Genomic DNA, 27,785 nt, shown 5'->3' on the forward strand with positions numbered 1-27,785 from the left:
CAACATTCCAAAAAGTTGTGCCAAATACGGCTAAGGTAATCTACTCCTGGGGTAAGAAAATCCGTAGTTTTTCGAAAAATTCAAAGTTTTGTAAACAGAAAATTTATAAAAATGACCATATAATTGATATTCATGTCAACACCGAAGTGCTGACTACTGGGACCTCAACTCCCAAAATCAATCCCAACCTTCCTTTTGTGGTCATAAACCTTGTGTCAAAATTTCATAGATTTCTATTAACTTATACTAAAGTTATTGAGCGAAAACCAAGAAAATGCTTATTTAGGCCCTTTTTGGCCCCTAATTCCTAAAATGTTGGGACCAAAACTTCCAAAATCAATCCCTACCTTCCTTTTGTGGTCATAAACCTTGTGTTAAAATTTCATAGATTTCTTTTCACTTTTACTAAAGTTAGAGTGCCAAAACTAAAAGTATGTGGACGACAACAGTGACGACGACAACACAGCCAACGTGATACCAATATACGACCAAAAAATTTTCAATTTTTGTGGTCGTATAAAAATGGCAAAATTTCCTAAAAATTCCCAATTCAGGGGCAGCAACCTAACAACAGGTTGTCTGATCCATCTGAAAATTTCAGGGCAGATAGATGTTGACCCAATAAACAATTTAATCTATGTCAGATTTGCTCTAAATGCTTTGGTTTTTGAGTTATAAGCCAAAAACTGCATTTTACCCCTATGTTCTATTTTTAGCCATGGCTGCCATCTTGGTTGGATGGCCGGGTCACCAGACACATTTTTTAAACTACATACCCAAAAGATGATTGTGGCCAATTGTGGATTAATTTGGCCCAGTAGTTTCAGAGGAGAAGATTTTTGTAAAAGATTACTAAGATTTACTAAAAATTAGCAAAGACAATATGTTTCACGTATCCATTTCTTAAAAAATTAAGAGTAAGCATGGACAAATATCCAATTGTTCAAAATATTTTAAAAATAAGCAAAAGCTCTGTTATTTGACTTTTGACTATGAGAATTTAAGCATAGTTGAAATTTGGGTACTCCTCATTACAGAATTATTGATGGTTTGGAGGTAAGTTCAGACCAATTTTTCTATGATAACATATGGAGTGAAAATCAAATTGGTGTACCTATATAATAAAGAAGGATACGGCTACAAAATAAACACAAAATAGAAGTTTTTGTCTTGATCATAGGTGCAATTTGGGTACCGTCACGTTATATTCATAACGCTTCCAATCGGTGTTTTTGCTTCCTTTCCGAGTCAGAAAACGCATCCTTTCAAATACTGTACACAGAAAAAGATAACAGCGTTAAATGGTAAGTGTCCTTTTATGCCAATTTATCAATGAAATACTAATATTGTTGAAAGAATTGATAGGTGACGGAACAAAGTACATAAACAAGAACCCAAAATAAGATTTTCTAATGTCTACAATCGATTACAGAAAGCATACGGGTTTACACTACAATGATTGTGTCCAAACTTTGGAAGGCTTTGTCTTCAATTACAATTAACCATTAGGTTTGATGAGTGCATTCATTTTAAGAAGATATTACTTGGTACTCAAAATATTCCTGTCAGATTGGGTCTATATGCCAAATATTGTTTTTTAATATTAAAGACTATGTGCACTACATTTTATTTACTTGACTTGTTAATTTCATTGTGTAAACAATATAACAAAAAATATCAACAAGCATAATAAAAACTAGAGGCTCTCAAGAGCCTGTGTCGCTCACCTGTTAATGTGTTTACAGATGTTGGCCATCTTCGTTGGTAGGCGGGGTCATTAGACACTTTTAAAAAAAAAGATACCCTAGTATTATGATTGTGGCCAAGTTTGGTTAAATTTGGCCAAGTAGTTTTAGAAATGATTTTTATACAAGTTACAAAAATGACGAAAAGTTGTTCAATATTGACTATAAAGGGCAATAACTCCTTAAGGGGTCCTCTAACAATTTTGATCATGCTGACTTATTTGTAGATCTTACTTTGCTGAACATTATTGCTGTTTACAGTTTATCTCTATCTATAATAGTATTCAAGATAATAACCAAAAACTGCAAAATTTCCTTAAAATCACCAATTTTAGGGCAGCAACCCGACAACAGGTTGTCCGATTCAATTGAAAATTTGTGAGGGGATATATTTATTCTGATGGACATTAAAATCTTGAAAGATTTGCCCTAAATGTCTTAGTTTCAAAGATATAAAGCAAAAACTGCATTTTACCACTATGTTCTAATTTTAGCCATGTCGGCCATTTTGTTTGGTAGGCTGGGTCATCGGACACATTTTATAAACTGTAAACCACAATGATAATTGTGGCCAAGTTTGGTTAAATTTGGCAAAGTAGTTTCAGAGAAGAAGATTTTTAGAAAAGTAACAAAAAATGACGAAAAGTTGTTAAAAATTTACTGTAAAGGGCAATAACTCCTTAAGGGGTCGACTGACCGTTTTGGTCATTTGACTTATTTGTAGGTCTTACTTTGCTGAACATTATTGCTGTTTACAGTTTATCTCTATCTATAATAGTATTCAAGATAATAACCAAAAACTGCAAAATTTCCTTAAAATAACCATTTCACAGGCAGCAACCCAACAACAGGTTGTCCGATTCTTCTGAAAATTTCAGGGCAGATAGATCTTGACCTGATCAACAATTTTACCCCTGTCAGATTTGCTTTAAATGCTTTGGTTTTTGAGTTATAAGCCAAAAACTGCATTTTACCCCTATGTTCTATTTTTAGCCATGGCGGCCATCTTGGTAGGTTTGACGGGTCACGCCACACATTTTTTAAACTACATACCCCAAGGATGATTGTGGCCAAGTTTGGTAGAATTTGGCCAAGTAGTTTCAGAGGAGAAGATTTTTGTAAAAGTTTACGGACGACGGACGCCAAGTGATGAGAAAAGCTCACTTGACCTTTCAGGTCAGGTGAGCTAAAAAGTGTGTTAAACTTATAATTTGAGTGAATTTCCGTAGCCAAAGGACCATAACTCAGCACAAAATCATCAGATTGGAACAGAATTTTAACTCGACATGTAACATATCATGATAAAACAATATACCAAATATTCAAGCACAAAAAACAAAGTGTGGAAAACTGATTTGACGGACTGACTTTAGGGGAGACCTAAAGTTTACATAGCATTCGATTGTAGGGGACTAAAAACCATGCAAGAACTTCTTAAATCACAGTATTAACTATATGTGCATAAAAGAAGATTTTCAAACTGTCAATTGTTTTTGAGTTCTTTAATAGATAATATTTATCATTGAAAAAATGTATAAAGAAGTTTTAAATGTATTAGAAGTTAAAAATCAAATATACATATAGTATTCAACAGTACCAAACTATGTGCATTTAACAAAACTAAGCATTTGTATATGTTAAAATAGTTATATAACAGACAAACAATGATTCAATTTCTTCTTAAATAAACAAATTATTCCCCTATATACCAGTGAATATGCATTTAACAAAAAAATAAGCAGCTGCAATAGTTATTAACAAAGAATAAAATAATATAATGATAAAATATGCAGATAATTTCACAAAAGCATATGTAAAATGCACTTAGCAATAGCTAAGCATTTGTACAAATTCAAAACAAAATAGATTTTTTTTAAAAGAAAATTTATGATACAATTTTTTTACAAAATTAATCACAAAACATGTCCATACCTTTTACAAAAATTAAATATGATATCCACCTTGTAGCTAATGCATACTTTTAGTTTTAAAGCTAACAAAGGTGAAATATCATAGTGTTATAAAAATTGTAGTTGCCTCAAATCATTGTGATAAAATGCAGGTTTTAAATTTCCATGCAAATAACACAATATCTTATTCATTTGAGATTTTATTTTGTAACAGCGGACCAAGTGGACAGCATATAAAACAGCTATATCCTCCAAAAAGAAAACATTCCCCAGTTGCAATTAAATTAGAAAAAGTGTCCACCCTGGCATATAAAGGGATAAAGTTGTATGACTTTAGGTATTATAAAGACATTTTAAAAGTGCTTGGTGAATAGTAAACCAAATTACCTCCCTTTGTGCCTTAATTCAATTAATTTTACAGATAAAGGAAATAAGATTGAATTTGCCTGTTTTTTGTTAATGTGTCCTGTTACTTATAAAGGTAAGCAAACTTTCAAAAGTTTTGTACCAAACAGGAATTTGCTTAAAGGGGCACTAGCTACGAGATATATAAAAATGATCAATCAATAATGAAAGTGAAAAAGTGAAATAATAATTGGCTTTTAGCAGCTAAAATGGTTCAATTTTGTCAAATTAAGCTAAATAACATTGATAATGAATTATTCACTTGCAAGTGAATAATTCGACCTCAACTAAAGATGGACAACACATGCATTGTACGTGTATTTGTTATTTAAAGGAAAAGAATGTCAACATTGAAAGTGAAACAAATGTTAATCATTTGATGACTGATTCGATCCATAAAAAATCTTCCTTGTACAGGTAAAAACGATGTTTCTATTTATATCTATATTTATGTTTACATCGCTTATATGGTCATCTGAGGTCAACTCGGTAGTTCATTAGATGGAGTCTAGACTAAAATACACACGAAACAAAACTACATTTTACAGCATACTCTGTAAATTGTTTACTTTAGACTTTTGATAGTTTAATTTGGATAAATGTTTTACATTGTTATAAATTAAATATGACAATTTGAATTAAATCGGTTACCATGAATTTGACAGCTAGTGCCTCTTTAACTAAAAGGTAAAAAATTTTGTTATTTGGAATGGATTATTGTGTCTTTATGTATATTTGTATTTCAAAACCATAGAAAACGTTTAAATGACAGTTCATAGGATTTATGAGTGTCATGTTTTTTACATACTAATTTTATTTTTTTTAGTAAAAAAACAAGTGCTGGACCTTCTATCATGTCTTGCCTTACAGACTTGATTGCTATTCTAGCTGATAACATCATTAAAAAAAATTTGCTATTGTTCTATATATAATATTTCAAATTTAACTGCAGCTTCACATCTTAATTTACATTCTGCACAAATTGTATTTCATTATGATTGTACATGCCATGCTTGATATAATAAATGTATTCATTGAAATGTGTATATGAAAAATATAAATAAATATCTTTTATACATTTAAAATAATAAGTGTCCTTCTATTAATAGTTGTTTGACTGTAAATAACTAAATAAACAGCTGCACTTGGATACACATAATACACCCTTTTTTTGCATACAGAGATTGTAACATGAATAAAATGTAATATTTAGAAGGTTTTTGATCAGATTTAAAAAAAAACAGTCCTTTAGAAAATGTTGCTTGAGGATATACTCAACATATCAGTATTGTCTAAAAGATGTGACAGTCATATACATCAGGAATATCAGACCAGACAATTTAAAAAAAAATGCAAAGTTGGCCTTCATTCACCAATCTTCACAAGTGTAAAGTTGCCAAAGTTTGGTGCATGGTTGACTGCAATGAACTGTATTAATGGTAAACAGGTTGCCTGTTGCAAAGAAAAAAATCTGTCCTCATTTACAAATTTACAAAGGGAGTTTGCTTTTATTAATCCTACTGGCATCATAAAGTCTTGAGTAAATCAGGCAAGTACATATAGACAGACTACTAGATACCATAAAAATGATGATCATATAATAAAAATGCCCTATCTTATCCAGTTAATCAAGAATAAATATTGAAGGTAACTGTTTTCAATATGTCATGTAAATTGCTGGTGATGACTGATCATATACCTAAAGTCAGGAATAATACTCATACAAATCTTTTATTTTGAGAGATGTAAGAAATATATACTTGCTTAAGCAAATTTGTAAGATTTTTATCTTATTTTCAAGGTTTGAATATCTAAGAGATGTACTCCAAAATAATTCACTTGAACTAGTAAATAAAAGACATTCATACAAGTATTACCCATGACTATCATGTGCTTCAATTTGAAATACATTGTACCTACACCTTTTTTTCAAAAAATGCTTCATGACAAAGTTGTAAATAACAAACTCACTGCTGTAACAAAATCACCATCAATCATTCTGTTTCACTGTCTTTAACTCATAACTTACAGGGATTATTTTTAAAACAGAATTACATTGTGTGTACTATATGCCGAAAACATGTGCATGTATGACACATCCATTAAAAATGTAGACAACTATATTCAAAAAAGAATTAAGCTGGAGATAATTCAAAAGGTTAAAAGAGATTTCGGATAGTAAATTTTAACAACATTATGTATATATTATCCGGTAAATCTTTATGACGGATTAAAATGTAGCTATCGTGCAACTTGGTTTTACATACACTTTAATTTCCCATTATAGATCTACAAATTAATGGATGCATGAGATTTCTAAAAAGTTGTTTTCATTTTTTACTCTTGCATTACAAATCAGAAAATTATGAAAATGAAAAGGAGGATACTTTGATCAAAAAAATGTTTTTAGTGTTTTCTTAATTAAAAGATTATTTCCTAACTATAATGTGTCATTTCTTTTTATCTAATGGACCAGAGATAAGTTTTCCTTTAGGAAACGGAAGACTATTAATTTCTTCATATTCCCAGGGTGTAAATCTTTTTTTCATTGTCATTGTTGCTGCTATGAGGTCTACTCGTTTGGATGATAACACAGGAAAAAAATCACAAGACCCTTTCATCAATTTTATTTTCTCTTCAGGAAGTGATGGGCTTAATGATAAGTGATTAAGAATCATCCAAATCTGTAAGACAGAGGACATATTTAATTTAGCCTCTGGATACCTTTTCCTACTCCACAGTGGAATAGGTGACCCCTTATTTCTTAAAAGTATATCATTATCAGAGTCATACATGTAAATATCAAAATGTGTTCCACTTAAAGCAATGGTTGGAATAAATGAAACTGGCAGACTGCTTTTCTTGTGTTTTAGCTGAAAATGCTTCTGATAATAAGAAAATGTAATACATTGAGCTACAAACTGTGAGATATTTCTAGGATATCTTAATAAATCCTTATGTTTTTTAACTTCTATAAGCTGTTTTTCATCAAATTCTGCTTCAAAGTAAATGTCCTCCTCTGCAAGCAAATCCTCTCTGTCTTTCTGTTGCGGCCGAACTATATTACATTTTCCCCCAAGGGAATACACGATTATATCAGGATATCCATACCATAACAACTCACTTCCTACAAGGTTAAAAAATAAAACTTTTTATAATTCATAACTATTCTTATTTTCCATGAATTTGGTATAATGAGATAATTTATTTTGTAATTCATGGGTCTTCCTTTCACATTGTTCCTTTCCTATATTTCCATCATCTTTTTTAACAGTAAGCAGCATACTACAAAATTGTAATTGGCTGATGATACAAAACTTGAGGTTCTTACATGCACATGTACAAAGGAAAGTTAAACACAATAAACGGTTAACAGAGATATCCTTTTTGTGTGAAACCCCTGAGAGGTTCACTCTTATATATTGGCAAGTTTTGGATGTGTCTATGGGCCACTCAATATCTATCGGCTGAAAGTCAGAAAAAAAATTCTCGGAACATCTTGAAAGTTTATTATCATTTATAAAGGTAGTTAACTTCAGGTACATCTTTGATATGGTCACTCTATGTCTATGTCTAGGCTACCACATGAAATTGTATATTCAACAATCAAAGAAAATTGGAAAGTAAAACAATAGACTAAGTTGAGGTAAAAAAATCGTTAAAATATTAGAACCTACTTGCTTCTTCACAATGTAAATGTTAATTATAATGTGAACGATATTAAATATCAAGTATAATGATAACACAATTATATAATTTATGCTTTGAGACCTCTACTTGTTGTGTGTGTACACTGTGTATCAGTGGTACACCAGATATAGCCATTAAAGGAACTTTGAGGTATGAAAAGCAATATACTGTACATTCTCACTTAACATGCTTAACTATGCACTGTACAGAAGGATTTATGTGGTCAACTATATACCATACACAACGCTTCTTTTTGGAATAAAATATCGAAAAATAACATCTGTATGAAAGGTTTAATTATTGAAACAGCAATTCTTATTACCTGCACACATTGTTCTTCTATTAGAAAAGATTTGCAATGAATATAGAATGATATCGGATGAGAAGAGTGTTTGCACATGTTTTTAGTAAGCATTCTTGTTTTGGAAAAATAAATAGACTTCTCTACTTATCAACCTACAACCAAATCATTTCTTAAAACAACAATTATGTTTAGATTGAAGTACACATTGATATTATGTAAACAAAACAAAGATTTTCTTACGGTGGCAGGTAAAAATAGATCACGCCCACTTGGTTAGTACCTATTTCCGCTGTACTGATGATACACAGTGGTGTTGTATTAATAAACCTGGGAATTGTTTATTGACATACAATGACGAAGACAAAACTTTTAACCGATTATTTCTGAACATTTAACATTTGAGATTTAGTATTTCAATCATAGTATGAGAAAATAGGAAATTAGGAAAACAACATTTCTGATAAAAGCATAGGCGGATCCAGGGGAAAAAATTTGTTTGATTATATAGGGAATCATTGAGGCATGACTAGAGCGGGCCCCCCCTTAGGTCAGTCAGCGGGCCCCCCCTTAGGAAAAGTTCTGGATCCGCCACTGAAAAGTATTTATCTAAGGTCGGAATCATTGATCGGAATGCAGAAAAATAATCAAACAAAAGTTATTAATATTATATTCAAGCTATTTTCGCGAAAAAAAAGTTCACAAACAATATCAGGAATTTATGTTTATTATAAAATTAAAATTTTTTTTTTTTTTCTTTTTAATTTATTTGTTCAACCTTAAAATATTTGTACTATGATACGATTTTGAAAATTGTAGTCATTGTGTTGACCAGCTATACTACACGTCTTGATTCATTCACTTTATACACCCTATGGGTATTGTGAAAAGTTTATATTAAAGGCCTTAAAAGGGCAATTATTCTTTATGTGGTCAATTTACAATTGACAAAACATGCCCTTATCTCCGCAAAAAGGATTTGTTTGACCCCCACCCCCACTTTAAAAAAATTTTGAGGGTAAAAATTGTACAACCCCCTCGGTGCCCTTTTTTTTTTTTTTAAACTTATCGAGATTTAATTTTAAAACTAGTTTTGTGTATATATATCACTAATTGGCCACTTGATACTTTGAAGGACTTATTTCTTTACAAATTTCATAGCTTAAACTTACCCAACCCAGAATTTTGGTATGGTATTTTTTCTCCGCACATACCACATGGACATCTCCTGTAAAAATCTTTTGAACGGTAGTCATTAGCAACAAAGAAATGTGTTCCAAATCTGGCACTGGTTGAAAGCCTTGGCATTGTCAGTCTTGATAAAAGATGATTTGCCAATAGGACTGTCACTTTTAATTCTTCATTGACTTCATCATCTTCATCATCATCATTTGTAAAGAGCTTCTGTAGGCATAGTTCATGAAAATCTGAATTGAAGTATTTATAAAATAAAGATGCATATTCTGTTTCCTCATGCAAAATATTAATAGCAAAAATACTTGATCAGGCAATGACATCATGTAACAGTGCAGTAACACCACACATTCTTGTCAGCCTGTGTCAATTTACCAACGAAAAGCATGCTACTTTTTTCATGCAACTATATGATGTAGTTTTCTATCAGCATGATTGGTAAAAACATCCAAGATGTTGATAATATATTAAAACGTTTAATATAAATATACAAGAAATGAGGATTGTGTCCATAGGGACAACGATGATGCCCTAGCTAGCATATAATGTTATAAAAGGACATAACCCAAGAACTGTAACAAGAGTGCACACGCGGAAATGTCTCCCCTTCTTTACTAATCATTGATATAGATGAACTATGTCAGGAAGGCATGTACATCTAACAATTCTTCCATGCAAAAAATGTAAACTCTTAAAATTTTTAAATTGGACATTTACCTATTATGTACGGCGGCTTTGTGAAAAATTGTGCACATCCTGCTACAAGCATGAAATTTGGCATAGACCTTCCTCATCTATTACTCTTTTATTTCATATAGGGAGGCATTTGAAAAAAATGTCGCACTTCCGGTAAAATCTGAAATGGCGGACTTCATACTTAAATCAGCCCAATATCGAAGGCTAGTACTTATGTGAAAAGGTGTTATAAACCTTGTGTTTAAATTTCATAGATTTCTATTTACTTTTACTAAAGTTAGAGTGCAAAAACCAAATGTGTTCGGACGACGAAGACGCCAACGTGATACCAATATACAGTCAGGGGTGGTACTTAAACAAGTGATTTCAAAATCACTTCTTTGAGTGATTTTAGCTGTGAAATATTTAAAATTTTCGCACATACTTTTCAAAATCACTGAAACAAGTAACTTACTTCAATAAGTGTTTAAAACATTTTTTTGATATTTTTCCCACAAGCTTGATTTTTTTATTGGTAAAAAGACCAGAATTCCATTGAAAAAACAACTATGTACATGCAGAAATTGTCATTTACTTGATAAGCCTGCCAGTTTTTACAGTTTATTTGAATATGCAACCAGATGCTCCGCAGGGCGCAGCTTTATACGATCGCAGAGGTTGAACCCTGAATGGTTGGGGCTAGTATGGACACAACATTCAAACTGGATACAGCTCTTAATTTGGATTGTGATCAAATAGTTGACACAGCATAGGTTTCTGACACAGAATGAATGTGGTCTAATGAATTTAAAATGTATATTTTTTTTGCTTTTGAGCAATTCACTATGCTGTTGAATATTAATCCTTTGATATTTGAAGAAATTTTCTTTTTCATTTCTGAAATCTGAAATAAGAAACTAGGGGCTCCTAGTTGAAAATGACGAAAAGTTGTTCAGTATTGACTATAAAGGACAATAACTCCTTAAGGGGTTCTCTGACAATTTTGGTCATGTTGACTTATTTGTAGATCTTACTTTGCTGAACATTATTGTTGTTTACAGTTTATCTCTATCTATACATGCTATAATAGTATTCAAGATAACCAAAAACTGCAAAATTTCCTTAAAATTACCAATTTTAGGGCAGCAACCCAACAATGGGTTGTAGGATTCATCTGAAAATTTGTGAGGGGATATATCTTATTCTGATAGACATTTAAATCTTGAAAGATTTGCCCTAAATGTCTTAGTTTCAAAGATATAAAGCAAAAACTGCATTTTACCACTATGTTCTAATTTTAGCCATGTAGGCCATTTTGTTTGGTAAGTGGGGTCATCGGACACATTTTTTAAACTATATACCACAATTATGATTGTGGCAAAGTTAGTTTAAATTTGGCCCAGTAGTTTCAGAGAAGAAGATTTTTGTACAAGTTACAAACAATGACGAAAAGTTTGTTAAAATTGACTATAAAAGGCAATAACTCCTTAAGGGGTTGACTGACAATTTTGGTCATGTTGACTGATTTGTAGGTCTTATTTTGCTGAACATTATTGCTGTTTACAGTTTATCTCTATCTATAATAGTATACAAGATAATAACCAAAAACGGCAAAATTTTGTTAAAATTACCAATTCAGGGGCAGCAACCTAACAACAGGTTGTCCAATTTGTCTGAAAATTTCAGCGCAGATAGATCTTGACCTGATCAACAATTTTATCCCTTGTCAAGATTTGATCTAAATGCTTTGATTTTAAAGATATAAGCCAAAATATACATTTTACATCTGTGTTCTATTTTTTGCCATGGTGGCCATCTTGGTTTGATGGCCAGGTCATCGGACACATTTTCTAAACTAGATACCCTAAGGATGATTGTGGCTAAGTGTGGCTAAATTCGGCCCAGTAGTTTCAGAGGAGAAGATTTTTGTAAAAGTTTTACTTAACGGGCGACGGACGACGGACACAGGACGCCGGACAACAAGTGATGAGAAAAGCTCACTTGACCAGGTCAAGTGAGCTAAAAATTAACCCCAGCATTTTTTTCTCACCTCCCCCTTTCCCTTATTCCAAAAATGATCACAATTCAAATTTCTAATGGAGTTTTCAACAATAACTACTCATTTAAATACATCATAAAATATAAAATGTCATACAGTTATGATTTAAGTTGATTTGACTACTATTCTGGACCAGGCATGGGGTAATCGTAATCAGAAATCGTAATCAGCTGTAATCGATTACATTTTGCAGTGTAATCCTATGTAATCAGTAATCATGCCATTTCTGATTACAAGTAATCGTAATGTAATCGATTACATGGCAAAAAACAGGTGTAATCATGATTACTTTTAGATTACTTTAAGATTACTTGATGATTACAAATCTTGTATAAATATGAAAATAGTTTTTGATAGACAAGATGAAAATAAGAAAATGTAAAGCTTGAATGAAAAATCATGAAACTAGTAATCACAATGATGGGACCTTGTTTGATGTGATCATCTATATAACAAATTTGTATAACCAAGTGTTTTATTTTGTTTTAACAGTTTACAAAAAGAAATTTACTGTCCAATATTTCTATGAACTATGAAGAAAACCCGTGAAATTAAGCTCTTATGATACAAGAATATGCCTTGAAAGCATTTGTTTTCCTTGATGAAAACTTTTGTTTCATATTAGTTTACCCTATATTTTTACATAGATACATTGAAATTCAAATGCAGAAAACATTTAGTTCCTATTTGACTTTGATGGCCGGCATAAATATATAAGCCCACTTAATTCAAAATGGAGGTTAAACCCAGGTTTCATTTATTGACAAAATTGAATGAATTTTATTTTCCATAAATTCGTGTATAATATGTGCTTTCTTATTTTTATTCTTTATTAACTTTATTAGCCTTAAGGCTCACCAGTATAAACAAGTACATTTTGTACATGTACAGTGTATACATATGGCATATATATTGCAAAAAATATGCATAGCAGGGGCGGATGCAGGAATTTTCGAAAGGGGGGGGTGCTAACCCAGGGCACCCAGGGCAAAGGGGGGGTGCAAAACATATGTCCCGATACAAATGCATTGATCGGCAAAAATAAAGGGGGGGTGCGCACCCCCGGAACCCCCCCCCCTGGATCCGCCACTGAAAAGTAAACAATAGGTGACGTCAGAAGTTTCATCAATACAATAAACTGTTGCTTAATATAAAGAGAAATGTATAATCTTTCCTAAGTTACAAAACTGTTTTGTGTTTTCACCTGACAATAATTCTATTAATTTCAATTAGATCAAGTATTAAAAATTTTCAAACAAATAATAACAATCAACCACTTTTAACTTTATTTATATCGTTATTAAGACAATAAAATTTTAATACCCAAGCCCACCCATTGTTTGTTTAAAAAAATGGAAGTAGTGATTAACACCTGTAAAAATATTAATGGATGTGTCAATTATGTCCCAACAGACAATAAAACTATACTTAATTAATTTTTCCTTATTTTCAGTTCTTTTGTTAATTAGGCAGTTGGTTACAATTTGTAGTTAAAAATAAAGTTACATCTTTTACATCTATATATAGAGAAAGGACACTTGTCTATAGATAGCTATTTTATCAAATTGCACATGTTACACTGTAACTGTCTTGTCTATAAATTCTTTTAAAAGATGAATAAATTAAGGCTTTTAAAAAAAATCACCAAAATAAGCGGATAAAAAGTTTAAAAAAAACTTTGATATAGCAATATACAATGTAATCATAAGTAATCTAAAGTAATCATGATTACAATAAAGAAAAGTAATCTAATGTAATCGATTACATATGAAATAGGGTGTAATTGTAATGTAATCGATTACATTTTATTAGCAAAGTAATTGTAATGTAATCCATTACATTTTAAAGTAATCGACCCCATCCCTGTTCTGGACAAAGAAAAATAACTCCAATGCAACATTTTATATTGGCAAATTTCCAATGAAGTTCATTAAACTAAAGTTTTTGGCAAATTTCCAATGGAATTTATTAATAACAAAGTTTGTGGCAAATTTCCAATATATATAATTTAAGAGCAGTTTAGGTGAGCTATTAAAATGAGTTTCAATTACCAACCTTACACTGCTTTTAAATTATGTTTTGTACTTAAGTAATTGTCCATTAACCTGGAAACCCTTTTCCCCCCTTTTTTGCACCTTAATCCTTAACGATTTGAGCTATAACTCCCAAAGACAATTCTTACCATCCCTTTGTGGTATCCAAAATCTAAATACATGGTTAGATTCATCATATCAAATAACCCCAAGAATTCAATTTTTGATGAAATCAAATAAAGTTCAATTTTGGACCCTTTAGACCTCAATGTGAACCAATTTAATAAAATCTGCGTGACTGACATATAGATCATAAAATATTTACATACACCAAATATAGTTGGCCTATTGCTTATTGTATTAGAAAAATAGACCAAAACTCAACCAGATGCTCCGCAGGGCGCAGCTATATATGACCGCAGAGGTTGAACCCTGAACAGTTGGGGCAAGTATGGACACAACATTTAAGTTATTATGCGAAAACCAAGAAAATGCTTATTTGGGCCCTTTTTGGCCCCTAATTCCTAAAATGTTGGGACCAAAACTCCCAAAATCAATCCCAACCTTCCTTTTGTGGTCATAAACCTTGTGTCAAAATTTCATCTATTTCTATTCACTTTTACTAAAGTTAAAGTGCGAAAACTAAAAGTATTCAGACTTCAACTTCATCAAAAACTACCTTGACCAAAAACTTTAACCTGAAGCGGGACAGACGGACGAACGAACGGACGGATGGATGGACAAACAGACGGGCGGATGGATGGACGAACGAACAGACGCACAGACCAGAAAACATAATGCCCCTCTACTATCGTAGGTGGGGCATAATAAGAGCTGTGTGAAATTTATGGATTGATGAATAAGTAAAAACTATGCTGTTTTTTTTTTAACAACCTTGACTACACATGAGAGTCTTGCAAGTACGGTAATACTATAAGTATCGATATCAGTGACAGTTTATGCATGCTTGACTTTAGTCGTAACATCTTAACTAGAGGCTCTAAAGAGCCTGTGTCGCTCACCTTGGTCTATGTGAATATTAAACAATGGACACAGATGGATTCATGACAAAATTGTGTTTTGGTGATGGTGATGTGTTTGTAGATCTTACTTTACTAAACATTCTTGCTGCTTACAATTATCTCTATCTGTAATAGTACTTTCTGTGGAAAATGTTATTGAAAATCTTCAAATTTTAAGAAAATTGTTAAAAATTGACTATGAAGGGCAATAACTCCTTAGGGGGTCAATTGACTATTTTGGTCATACTGACTTATTTTTAGTTCTTACTTTGCTGTACATTATTTCTGTTTACAGTTTATCTCTATCTATAATAATATTCAAGATAATAACAAAAAAACTGCAAAATTTCCTTAAAATTACCATTTCAGGGGCAGCAACCCAACAACAGAATGTCCGATTCATCTGAAAATTTCAGGGCAGATAGATCTTGACCTGATAAACAATATCACACATGTCAGATTTGCTCTAAATGCTTTGGTTTTTGAGTTATAAGCCAAAAACTGCATTTGACCCCTATGTTCTATTTTTAACAATGGCGACCATGTTTGTTGATAGATCATAACTTCGGATACAATTTACAAACTAGATACCCTAAGGAACATTCAGTTAAATTTTGGAAGTATTTGGCCCAGTAGTTTCAGAGGAGAAGATTTTTGTAAAAGATTACTAAGATTTACGAAAAATGGTTAAAAATTGACTATAAAGGGCAATAACTCCTAAAGGGGTCAACTGACCATTTCCGTCATGTTGACTTATTTGTAAATCTTACTTTGCTGAACATTATTCCTGTTTACAGTTTATCTCTATCTATAATAATATTCAAGATAATAACAAAAAAACTGCAAAATTTCCTTAAAATTACCATTTCAGGGGCAGCAACCCAACAACAGAATGTCCGATTCATCTGAAAATTTCAGGGCAGATAGATCTTGACCTGATGAACAATATTACTCCATGTCAGATTTGCTCTAAATGCTTTGGTTTTTGAGTTATAAGCCAAAAACGGCATTTGACCCCTATGTTCTATTTTTAGCCATGGCGGCCATCTTGGTTTGTTGGCCGGGGCAGCAGCCCAACAACGAAATGTCTGATTCATCTGAAAATTTCAGGGCAGATAGATCTTGACCTGATGAACAATATTACTCCATGTCAGATTTGCTCTAAATGCTTTGGTTTTTGAGTTATAAGCCAAAAACTGCATTTTACCCCTATGTTCTATTTTTAGCCATGGCGGCCATCTTGGTTTGTTGGCCGGGTCACCGGACACATTTTTTAAACTAGATACCCCAATGATGATTATGGCTAAGTTTGGTTAAATTTAGCCCAGTAGTTTCAGAGGAGAAGATTTTTCTAAAAGATTACTAAGATTTACGAAAAATTGTTAAAAATTGACTATAAAGGGCAATAACTCCTTAAGTGGTCAACTGACCATTTTGGTCATGTTGACTTATTTGTAGATCTTACATTGCTGAACATTATTGCTGTTTACAGTTTATCTCTATCTATAATAATATTCAAGATAATAACCAAAAACAGCAAAATTTCCTTAAAATTACCATTTCAGGGGCAGCAGCCCAACAACGAAATGTCCGATTCATCTGAAAATTTCAGGGCAGATAGATCTTGACCTGATGAACAATATTACCACATGTCAGATTTGCTCTAAATGCTTTTGTTTTTGAGTTATAAGCCAAAAACTGCATTTTACCCCTATGTTCTATTTTTAGCCATGGCGGCCATCTTGGTTGGTTGGCCGGGTCACCGGACACATTTTTTAAACTAGATACCCCAATGATGATTATGGCCAAGTTTGGTTAAATTTGGCCCAGTAGTTTCAGAGGAGAAGATTTTTGTAAAAGTTAACGCAGGACGACGACGGACGCCAAGTGATGAGAAAAGCTCACTTGGCCTTTCGGCCAGGTGATTTATATATTTCAAAAAACACAAACAGTAACCAAATGTTGATAAATATTTTCTTAAACTTAATTGAACATACTACTATTTATTAATTGTTGTGTAATTTATCATGATTAAATATTAAGTTAAATTATTATTAGTATAAAATTGAAATAACAAGCTTGTTCAAGGGAGATAACAATTGCAGTTCTGGTCCATTCTTGTATAGATTTCCTTCACAATAAATTTATTCATTCATTAAATAATCTTTACATCATGTACTATTATTATTGTTATTGTAACAATTTATTTTTTACACAAACATGTACACCCCCTCTTTTCACGAGGATCATTCGACGGCTGTTACTTTTGAATAAATAAACACTGCCATTATTTTATAGTTAAAACTCCATCATACTTTTCAGATCATAATCAAATTGTTACTCATTTAAAATGTGATGGAAAACTGCCAAATATAAATAACATTAATAAACAAGAGGCTCTCAAGAGCCTGAATCGCTCACCTTAATTCTTTTGGTTAAATCTCTCATCAATGATTATTTTGGCTTTTCAATTTATTTAAATGTTTTTTTTGGATCGTCCTATTTTCTTCAAAAGCCAAAAAAAATAATAATTTTCTCCTATGTTCTATTTTAGCCATAGGAGCTATGTTTCTTGACATACAAGGAAATAAAATATAAAATTTATACTAGATACTCTGAAACTCATTTAGCCTAAGTTTGGCTGAAATTGATAAAGCAGTTTCAAAGGAGAAGATTTTTTAAAGTAAGTCAACATGATGAACAAATTGTGAAAAAAGTCTTTAAAGGGCAATAACTCCTTAAGGGGTCAATTGACAATTTTGGTCAAATTGACTTAATTGAAGATCTTACTTTGCTGAACATTATTGCTGTTTACAGTTTATTTCTATCTATAATTATATTCAAGATAATAAACAAAAACAGCAAAATTTCCTTAAAATTATCAATTCAGGGGCAGCAACCCAACAACAGGATGTTTGATTCATCTGAAAATTTCAGGGCAGATAGATCTTGACCTGATAAACAATATCACACATGTCAGATTTGCTCTAAATGCTTTGGTTTTTGAGTTATAAGCCAAAAACTGCATTTGACCCCTATGTTCTATTTTTAACAATGGCGACCATGTTTGTTGATAGATCATAACTTCGGATACAATTTACAAACTAGATACCCTAAGGAACATTCAGTTAAATTTTGGAAGTATTTGGCCCAGTAGTTTCAGAGGAGAAGATTTTTGTAAAAGATTACTAAGATTTACGAAAAATGGTTAAAAATTGACTATAAAGGGCAATAACTCCTAAAGGGGTCAACTGACCATTTCCGTCATGTTGACTTATTTGTAAATCTTACTTTGCTGAACATTATTCCTGTTTACAGTTTATCTCTATCTATAATAATATTCAAGATAATAACCAAAAACAGCAAAATTTCCTTAAAATTACCAATTCAGGGGCAGCAACCCAACAACAGGTTGTCTGATTCATCTGAAAATTTCAGGGCAGATAGATCTTGACCTGATAAACAATATTACCCCATAACAGATTTGCTCTAAATGCTTTGGTTTTTGAGTTATAAGCCAAAAACTGCATTTGACCCCTATGTTCTATTTTTAGCAATGGCGACCATGTTTGTTGATAGATCATAACTTCGGATACAATTTACAAACTAGATACCCTAAGGAACATTCAATTAAAGTTTGGAAGTATTTGGCCCAGTAGTTTCAGAGGAGAAGATTTTTGTAAAAGATTACTAAGATTTACGAAAAATGGTTAAAAATTGACTATAAAGGGCAATAACTCCTAAAGGGGTCAACTGACCATTTCCGTCATGTTGACTTATTTGTAAATCTTACTTTGCTGAACATTATTCCTGTTTACAGTTTATCTCTATCTATAATAATATTCAAGATAATAACCAAAAACAGCAAAATTTCCTTAAAATTACCAATTCAGGGGCAGCAACCCAACAACGGGTTGTCTGATTCATCTGAAAATTTCAGGGCAGATAGATCTTGACCTGATAAACAATATTACCCAACGTCAGATTTGCTCTAAATGCTTTGGTTTTTGAGTTATAAGCCAAAAACTGCATTTGACCCCTATGTTCTATTTTTAGCAATGGCGACCATGTTTGTTGATAGATCATAACTTCCGATACAATTTACAAACTAGATACCCTAAGGAACATTCAATTAAAGTTTGGAAGTATTTGGCCCAGTAGTTTCAGAGGAGAAGATTTTTGTAAAAGATTACTAAGATTTACGAAAAATGGTTAAAAATTGACTATAAAGGGCAATAACTCCTAAAGGGGTCAACTGACCATTTCCGTCAAGTTGACTTATTTGTAAATCTTACTTTGCTGAACATTATTCCTGTTTACAGTTTATCTCTATCTATAATAATATTCAAGATAATAACCAAAAACAGCAAAATTTCCTTAAAATTACCAATTCAGGGGCAGCAACCCAACAACAGGTTGTCTGATTCATCTGAAAATTTCAGGGTAGATAGGTTTTGACCTGATAAACAATATTACCCCATGTCAGATTTGCTCTAAATGCTTTGGTTTTTGAGTTATAAGCCAAAAACTGCATTTGACCCCTATGTTCTATTTTTAGCAATGGCGACCATGTTTTTTAATAGATCAAAACTTCGGATACAATTTATAAATTAGATACCCTAAGGAACATTCAGTTAAAGTTTGAAAGTATTTGGCCCAGTAGTTTCAGAGGAGAAGATTCTTGAAATAGTTTACGACGACAGACGACGGACGACAGACGACGGACGCCAAGTGATGGCATAAGCTCACTTGTCCCTTCGGGACAGGTGAGCTAAAAAATAGATTTTGAATTCAAGTGGACAAACACTTCAAAACTCTTGCTTGAGAATGAGCTTAATGAAAAATACATATAGAAGAATTAAACAATTTTCAACAAACAAACTTTGAAAATACTCAAGATGGACTGAACAGAGCTACAGACTTAATTTCAGACATTTATATAACTTTATCACATAAGTGTATGAGAAAAAGATATTTTAAAAAGAAAAGAAAAAGAATATCTAACTAGACAGACTCAATTTTTTTTGCATTAAGAAGTACTTTTAATCTGTATAGTAAAAAATTAAAGTTATCTCCCTTTGACCAATCTATAAGACTGAAATACTTCTTTTATTCAAAACAATTCAAAACAGTTTCTAAACATAAAAAAAGAGAATTTAAACTCAATGTTCTGAATAAACTAGACATGTCACCAAATGAAAGCAAGGAATTTTGGAAACTATTAAGAACAATAAAAATTAATAAGGACAAGAATGATGATAATATGCTGGATTTAAGTCAGTTTGCAGATCACTTTAAAAATCAGTGTAAACCTGAAAAGATAGATAAAAATTTTGAGAAAAGTATTTTTGAAAAATTATGCATAACACAGAAGTTGCTAACGTCAAAAGAAAGTGATGTAATGTTAACAGCCATAGCTAAATATTTTAACCTTATATTATCTACCTCTCTATATCCTGAAAATTGGAATAAATCATTTATAATTCCTTTATTTAAAAGTGGGGATCATCTTAATCCTTCAAACTACAGAGGAATTTCTCTGATGAGCTGTCTGAGTAAATTATTTAATATGGTTATAAATTGTAGGTTACTTACTTATTTGAAAATAATATATGTCACCATCAACTAGGCTTTAAGAAGAATAGTAGGACTTCAGATGGTATCTTTATTGTAAAGACTCTGTTTAATAAATATATAAATTATAAAAAGAAAATGTAAAAGCATAAAAATATAGTATATACCAATACACATAATTAACAGCGCCAGGCGTTGGTATATACTATATTTTTATGCTTTTACATTTTTCTCACTGATACACATAGTTAATATGGCTTCTACTAACGAAAGCTCCATGGAGCTAATGTGTTTAGAGACTACTTATGTCAGTACACCTTTCCTATATTGCCTATAAAAAGAAAATGATTTATGGTTGTTTTGTAGACCTAAAAAAGGCATTTGATTCAGTGTGGAGGTTAGGTCTTTTGTACAAAATAACAAAAAATGAGAATATTGGTGTAAAATTTTACAATTTGATAAAAAAATATGTATAAGAATACTGAAACTTCAGTGAAATCAAAGGAGAATATATCTGAATATGTCTCTATTGATAGAGGAGTGAAACAAGGGGATAATACGAGTCCAAACTTATTTAATGTTTACATAAATGATCTACCAGAAATATTTGATGAAAGTTGTAAACCAGTGACTCTGCAAAATATGTCAATGAACTGCCTTATGTTTGCAGATGACATTTTGTTATTATCTGAAACTCCTGAAGGTTTACAGAACTCTATAAATAAACTAAATTCTTATTGTAATAAGTGGCAGCTCACAATAAATACACAAAAAACTAAAATAATGGTCTTTCAACAGAAAAATATTTTTTTATATAATAAAATATGATTTTTACTTAAATGGTGACAAACTAGAAAAAGTTTTATAATATAAATATCTTGGAAATATAATTGAATCATCTGGGAAATTGACTTCATCACACACTGAATTGGCTAAGAAAGGTACTAAAGTTTTGTTTTCTATTTTTAAGTATCTTTCTCCTTTAGAAAACGTGTCTATAAAACTATACCAAAAATTGTTTGAATCACTAGTTAAACCTATTCTCATGTATAACTCTGAAATTTGGTATATGGATTTTTATGAAAAAATAATAAGAGCTGAAAGACGAGCACAAATTAAAGACATGAGTAAATTTGATATTCTAGCAATGATTGATAGTAGCCAAGTGGAGAAGACACATTTAAAATTTTGCAAATATGTACTGGGGCTTAGTAAACAATCTGTCAATATAGCTGCAAGAGCAGAACTAGCTCAGTATCCCATAGATGTCTTTATTAAAGTACAATCATTGAAGTACTTAGCAAGAATTTCTAGTGATGAAAATAACCCTTTATCATGTTTATTATATGATGCTTTCTGTTTATCTAAATGGCTTACCACTAACGGTATATTTTTATGGTTCTCATATGTAGAAAATATAGCCAATGTAAATAAATTAGACATAAATAAAATACAGGATATAAACTATAAACAAGAGAAGAGTTAATTCTCAAAAAATATTAAAAAAGAACTAAAAGATAGCTTTGAAAATATTTTCTTTGAAAAATTAAAATTAACTAATGAAACCAGTAAAATATTCTTGTACAGTAAAATAAAAACAAAATATGAAATAGACAAATACATTTCTAAAAATAGTTTTGAAAATAGAAAATTATTATGTAAAATGTGAATAAGTGACCATTTCTTGGAAATAGAGAGGGGTAGATATAAAAGAATTGAAAGAGAAAATAGAATATGTAAACATTGTAATATAAATGCGGTTGAAGATGAAACCCACTTTTTCTTAAAATGTAAAATTAATAAATCTTTACGTAATCAGCTTGAAAAAGATATAAATAATATATGTCCAGAATAAAATCTTGTTTGTATGCAGGTATGGTTTCATCCTCTAGATTTTGTGTAATGTGTGTCCAAAATTATTTGAAATTAGGGAAACCCCTGTTCTGAGAGTTCCTCCAATGTCCGGTGATTTCGCGCATGCCTTCCAAAAATAGCTTATTTTGAATAAAGGAAAGATTTTGTACAACGAAATATAGCTGAGATTGAACCAAGCACACTGCCAAGGATGCAGAGCAAAAATTATTTCAATCTGATATAAATTTGACTTAACAAAAACAAATTTTATCTGATGATGTAATTTTCTTTTAATGGAAATTGGCCAAATATGGTAAATCACTGGATTGCAGTTATTAATTAACTCTTGAACATATCAATTTTATTCTTTTTCATCCCTTCACAAGGCTTAAGGTGGTACCTAATACTACAGGGAGATAACTCTGTAAAATCAACTAAACATTTTTATTACGTTGTGTTGTTAAGAGAATATTAAGCTTCTCTATGATCAAAATAAGTGTTTGTCAAAATTTTATGAAAATTAAACGAGCCAAATTAATTTTAGTTAAGGTGTTGGGTACCACCTTAAACAATAACAAGAACGATTTTATTTGTGTTTTAAAATTACTGTGTGTGTTGATATGACAAAATCAGCAAATGCGCGATATCACAGACCGCGGGGACACCACTATACTTATACTTACTTAATTGGTTTGAGATTTAGATTTTGCCAGGAATGAATTGCAGAGAAATCAGTTGGACATTAGGTCGGTATCGGGATCGTTCGCCCTGATTACATGTTCGCCCTAGGTTCGTTCGCACTGAGTTTGTTCGCCCTGGCAATCCGTTCGCCCTAGGTTCGTTCGCCCTATTTTCATTTATGATATGTATATGTTACATTAATGAAAGAAATATATATTTATATATATATGAAACTTTATGTATATCTATTAAAAGTTAAATACAGAATATTAATTAAATAAAATTCTTGGCTGCATTGTTACACTTTATTTTATAATTACTTTTAATTACTGCATGTTGATTGAATTTTGATTGCTGATTAGGTATAATTTAAAAATTTTGATTGCTGATTAGGTATAATTTAAAATTTTTGATATCACTGATTGTTATATGAATTGTCTTTGATGGATTAATATAGTAATTCAATTTAGTGCTTTAAAATATTCGTTTAGGAAATATATGTGTGCGAAGTGCAGTTCCGAAATGATCTTGTTATAACTGTTAGTGAATATTTTTATATTGTTAAAATGTATCAATTAAAGTTAAATATATAAATAACTTAGTCTTTAGTTGTTTCATGTCAAATATTGTGTAGTCTTTGAATTCACAGAAACTTATCCTCGTTACAGCAAGACAACATGGAAGCAGGACAAATCACCCCACTGGCAAATCGCCCCACACCTAATCGCCCCACTTTTTAACCAACTCGCCCCACTTTAAATAAAACCTCCCCAAACTGATTCACCAAATCGCCCCACTTTTTAAAAAATCGCCCCACATGTGAAATGTGATAAATCCCGTTAATATTACTCCTGCCAACTCGCCCCACTTAATAGTAAACGGTAATATCTAGATTAAAATATAATTTTCATGTCTGCCAACTCGCCCCACTTTAATGAAAACTAATCTACACCAAATACAAACAAACTGAAAATTTATGTAATTATTATTATTGATATACCGGAATTATAATTCTAAATATAATTTTCGTATTGTTGGAGAATAACTGTATTCTTGTAATCTTAATTATTTGCATAACAATTGAAAAGAAACCTGTTAATTGTATCATAATGCAATATTAAACATGTTAAAGGATTTCAATTAACAGCAATTTGTTATCATAGCAATTACCGGATTGGTTACTTTTGTCTCTGAATTAAGAATAATTCAACACTAACGAGCAATCAGTGAAAGGCAAATGTGACTTACAGTTTAATTATTTTATTCATAAGTGGTGCTAGTTGGTAGCCTTTAACTCTATTCATACTTGTACTTTTCATAAGTGGGGCTAGTTGGCATAAATCAATTCATCAGGATTTTTCTATTTTTCACAAGTGGAGCGAGTTCACATTCACGTTACCGAAATACTAAGAATCACTTCTTACTGCTATTTAAAAAAATTGTAAGGGTTCCGCGGAACCCAGTGTCTCGCCTATTTTTGCTGTAAATCGCAGGCTCAACAACAATGAGGAAAAAAATCAATAAAAATATTCCTCTTGTTACTATTTTATGATTGTAAGAAAATCTAAGTCCATTTAAAAGTATATTACAGAAAAAACAGAGTAATCTTTTTACAAACTTTACTTCTGGATACAATCTTATGATCATAAATTAGCTTCTGTACAAGTTTGGTACAAACCCAGGATAGTTTAAGAAAGTTATTAAAATTTAAAAAACTTTAACCACAGAGTGAATGTAATGGTTCCCCACAGAAAAACTAAGTCCATTTAAAAGTAAAATATGGAAAAAATGGATTTAATCATTTACAAAATTTACTTCTGGATACTATCTTATGATCATAAAAAAGCTTCTGTCCAAGTTTGGTACGAAACCCAGGATAGTTTAAGAAAGTTATTAAAATTCTAAAAACTTTAACCACAGAGTGAATGTAATGTTTCCCCGCAGAAAAAACTAAGTCCATTTATAAGTAAAATACGGAAAAAATGGAATTTTATTTTTACAAAATTTACTTCTGGATATTATCTTATGATCATAAACAAGCTTCTGTTTAAGTTTGGTACAAACCCAGGATAGTTTGAGAAAGTTATTAAAATTCTAAAAACTTTAACCACAGAGTGAATGTTTTGTTTCCCCGCAGAAAAAACTAAGTCCATTTATAGTAAAATACGGAAAAAATGGAATTTTATTTTTACAAAATTTACTTCTGGATACTATCTTATGATCATAAACAAGCTTCTGTCAAAGTTTGGTAGAAATCCAGTATAGTTTAAGAAAGTTATTAAAATTTCAAAAACTTTAACCACAGAGTGAATATTTGTTGACGCCGCCGACGACACCGACGACGACGGAATGTAGGATCGCTTAGTCTCGCTTTTTCAACTAAAGTCGAAGGCTCGACAAAAAGGAATAACATATATTAACGGGATTTAACCCATATACAACGGGATAACATATTTTTCCATAAGTGGGGCGAGTTGGCATTACAAAATTCATCCTGGTTAATAATATATTTATCTAGATTTTACCGTTTTCTATTAAGTGGGGCGAGTTTGCAGGAGTAATATTAACGGGATTTTACCCATATACAACTGGATAACATCTTTTTCTATAAGTGGGGCGAGTTGGCATTACAAAATTCATCCTGGTTAATAATATATTTATCTAGATTTTACCGTTTTCTATTAAGTGGGGCGAGTTTGCAGGAGTAATATTAACGGGATTTAACCCATATACAACGGGATAACATCTTTTTCCATAAGTGGGGCGAGTTGGCATTACAAAATTCATCCTGGTTAATAATATATTTATCTAGATTTTACCGTTTTCTATTAAGTGGGGCGAGTTTGCAGGAGTAATATTAACAGGATTTAACCCATATACAACGGGATAACATCTTTTTCCATAAGTGGGGCGAGTTGGCATTACAAAATTCATCCTGGTTAATAATATATTTATCTAGATTTTACCGTTTTCCATTAAGTGGGGCGAGTTGGCAGGAGTAATATTAACGGGATTTAACACATTTCACAAGTGGGGCGATTTTTTAAAAAGTGGGGCCATTTGGTAAACCAGTTTGGGGCGTTTTTTTTTAAGTGGGGCGAGTTGGTTAAAAAGTGGGGCGATTAGGTGTGGGGCGATTTGTCATGGATTCGGCAACATAATAACTTAGTACATTTAAAAACACAAGGTAGTGCTGAGCCTGAAATTCCGAGACACTTATTTCCCAAAAGCAGCAACACGTAATACATCATAAATAATAATATCGAAGTGTGAGTTTTGTCTCTTGCTTGTCAGTATAAACGTAAAAATTGTTGGTTGTTATGTATTATTGCTGTTTTGTTTTGTATATGTTTTATATGTGTTCATGTGTTTCAGCGATGATCCTTTTGTACTGGATTTTATACTGAATAAAATTAGTTAGTTAGTTAGTTTAAATAAATATTCGGTGAATGTAAACAGACTTCATCATATGCCATTACATACAAATAATTTAGTCTTCAGTTGTTTTACATTTAAAAATACAATGTAGTGCTGATCGAAATTCACAAAAACTAATTTCCTAGTAACGTAATTACATACAGATACTAACTTAGTTCTCAATACCTTGAAGTCACAATATAGTAGTCCTGAAATTTACAGGAACTTATAACCTAGTAACAGCTAGCTGTAGACAACATAATACATCGTAAATATTCGGCGAAATTGTAGCCTGACTTCAACAAATTCAATTAAATACACACAACACAACGCTATAATAAAAAATAAAAATCAGGGCGAACATACCCAGGGCGAATAGGTATCAGGGCGAACGGTCTCAGGGCGAAACGGAACTAGGGTGAACAGTAACTAGGGCGAACAGAAATCAGGGCGGACAGACCCGGATTCCATTAGGTCCAACCGCACAATCTAGAGAAACACATGAGAAGCACTACAAGAAGCACATACCTTTGTCCTGTAAAAAGCTTGTTTTAATGGCCTGAATTGCAAAGTTAATATCAACATTATCTGTTTTTCCTTCTGCAATGTTTTGGTTGAGAGAATCAAAACCATTCCTAAATATTGATTTGAAGTCTACCAAATCCGAGTACGTGTCAGTGTTGTCGTCAACAAGGTAAGGATCTAGCAACTTTCCAGTAAGATCTTTGATAATTTGTTCTATTTTTACGTTAGCTTTTGTAAAACTTGAACCGAGAGTGAAGTTTTTCAGTCTGTATGGTTCAAATTGAACGTCTTTATAACTGTCTAGTGATTTAATAAGGATATTACAAATATCTTCCTCCGTATAACGCCGAAAGTTTTTGCTGTATTTCCTCGATTTTTGAAAAGAAGTACAAATACACTGACTAACTTGCAAATTAAGGGAGGACAATATTTTTACACCAAGTGACAATCGCAACATCTTTCACAAGTGCGTCTTTATGTGCATGGAGCTAACTGTATCCAACTATCTTTGTCAAGGCGAAAAAGTTGAGTGTGGACAGGATACCAGTTTTGTAATGTTCTGTACAAGTATGATCCTCCGTTTTACATCGGAACACTCTTAGTCTCTTACCAGAGAATATAGTTAACCCGTACCAATGTAAACTCGTACCAACGTTAACTCGTACCACTAAAATATAACTCGTACCAATGTAAACTCGTA

General features: G+C 31.7%; 1 protein-coding gene across 2 annotated transcripts; it reads right to left on the reverse strand.

Annotated features, from left to right (window-relative positions):
* Nucleotides 1-3,232: 3,232 nt before the first annotated feature.
* LOC134691045 (uncharacterized) lies at nt 3,233-27,674 on the reverse strand. 2 transcript variants are annotated; one of them, XM_063551238.1, is made up of 3 exons: nt 27,089-27,674; nt 9,224-9,478; nt 3,233-7,187 (listed from the first exon to the last, which is right to left on the reverse strand). In XM_063551238.1, the coding sequence occupies exons 1-3, from the start codon at nt 27,540-27,542 to the stop codon at nt 6,511-6,513; spliced, it is 1,386 nt and encodes a 461-aa protein (XP_063407308.1). In that variant the 5' UTR covers nt 27,543-27,674; the 3' UTR covers nt 3,233-6,510. The 2 variants fall into 2 exon arrangements, with proteins under 2 accessions (XP_063407308.1, XP_063407309.1); XM_063551239.1 differs by lacking the exon at nt 27,089-27,674 and adding an exon at nt 9,963-10,440.
* Between the last annotated feature and the right edge of the window lie 111 nt (nt 27,675-27,785).

Source organism: Mytilus trossulus, chromosome 11, assembly GCF_036588685.1.
Source record: "Mytilus trossulus isolate FHL-02 chromosome 11, PNRI_Mtr1.1.1.hap1, whole genome shotgun sequence".
Classification (NCBI taxonomy): Eukaryota; Metazoa; Mollusca; class Bivalvia; order Mytilida; family Mytilidae; genus Mytilus; species Mytilus trossulus.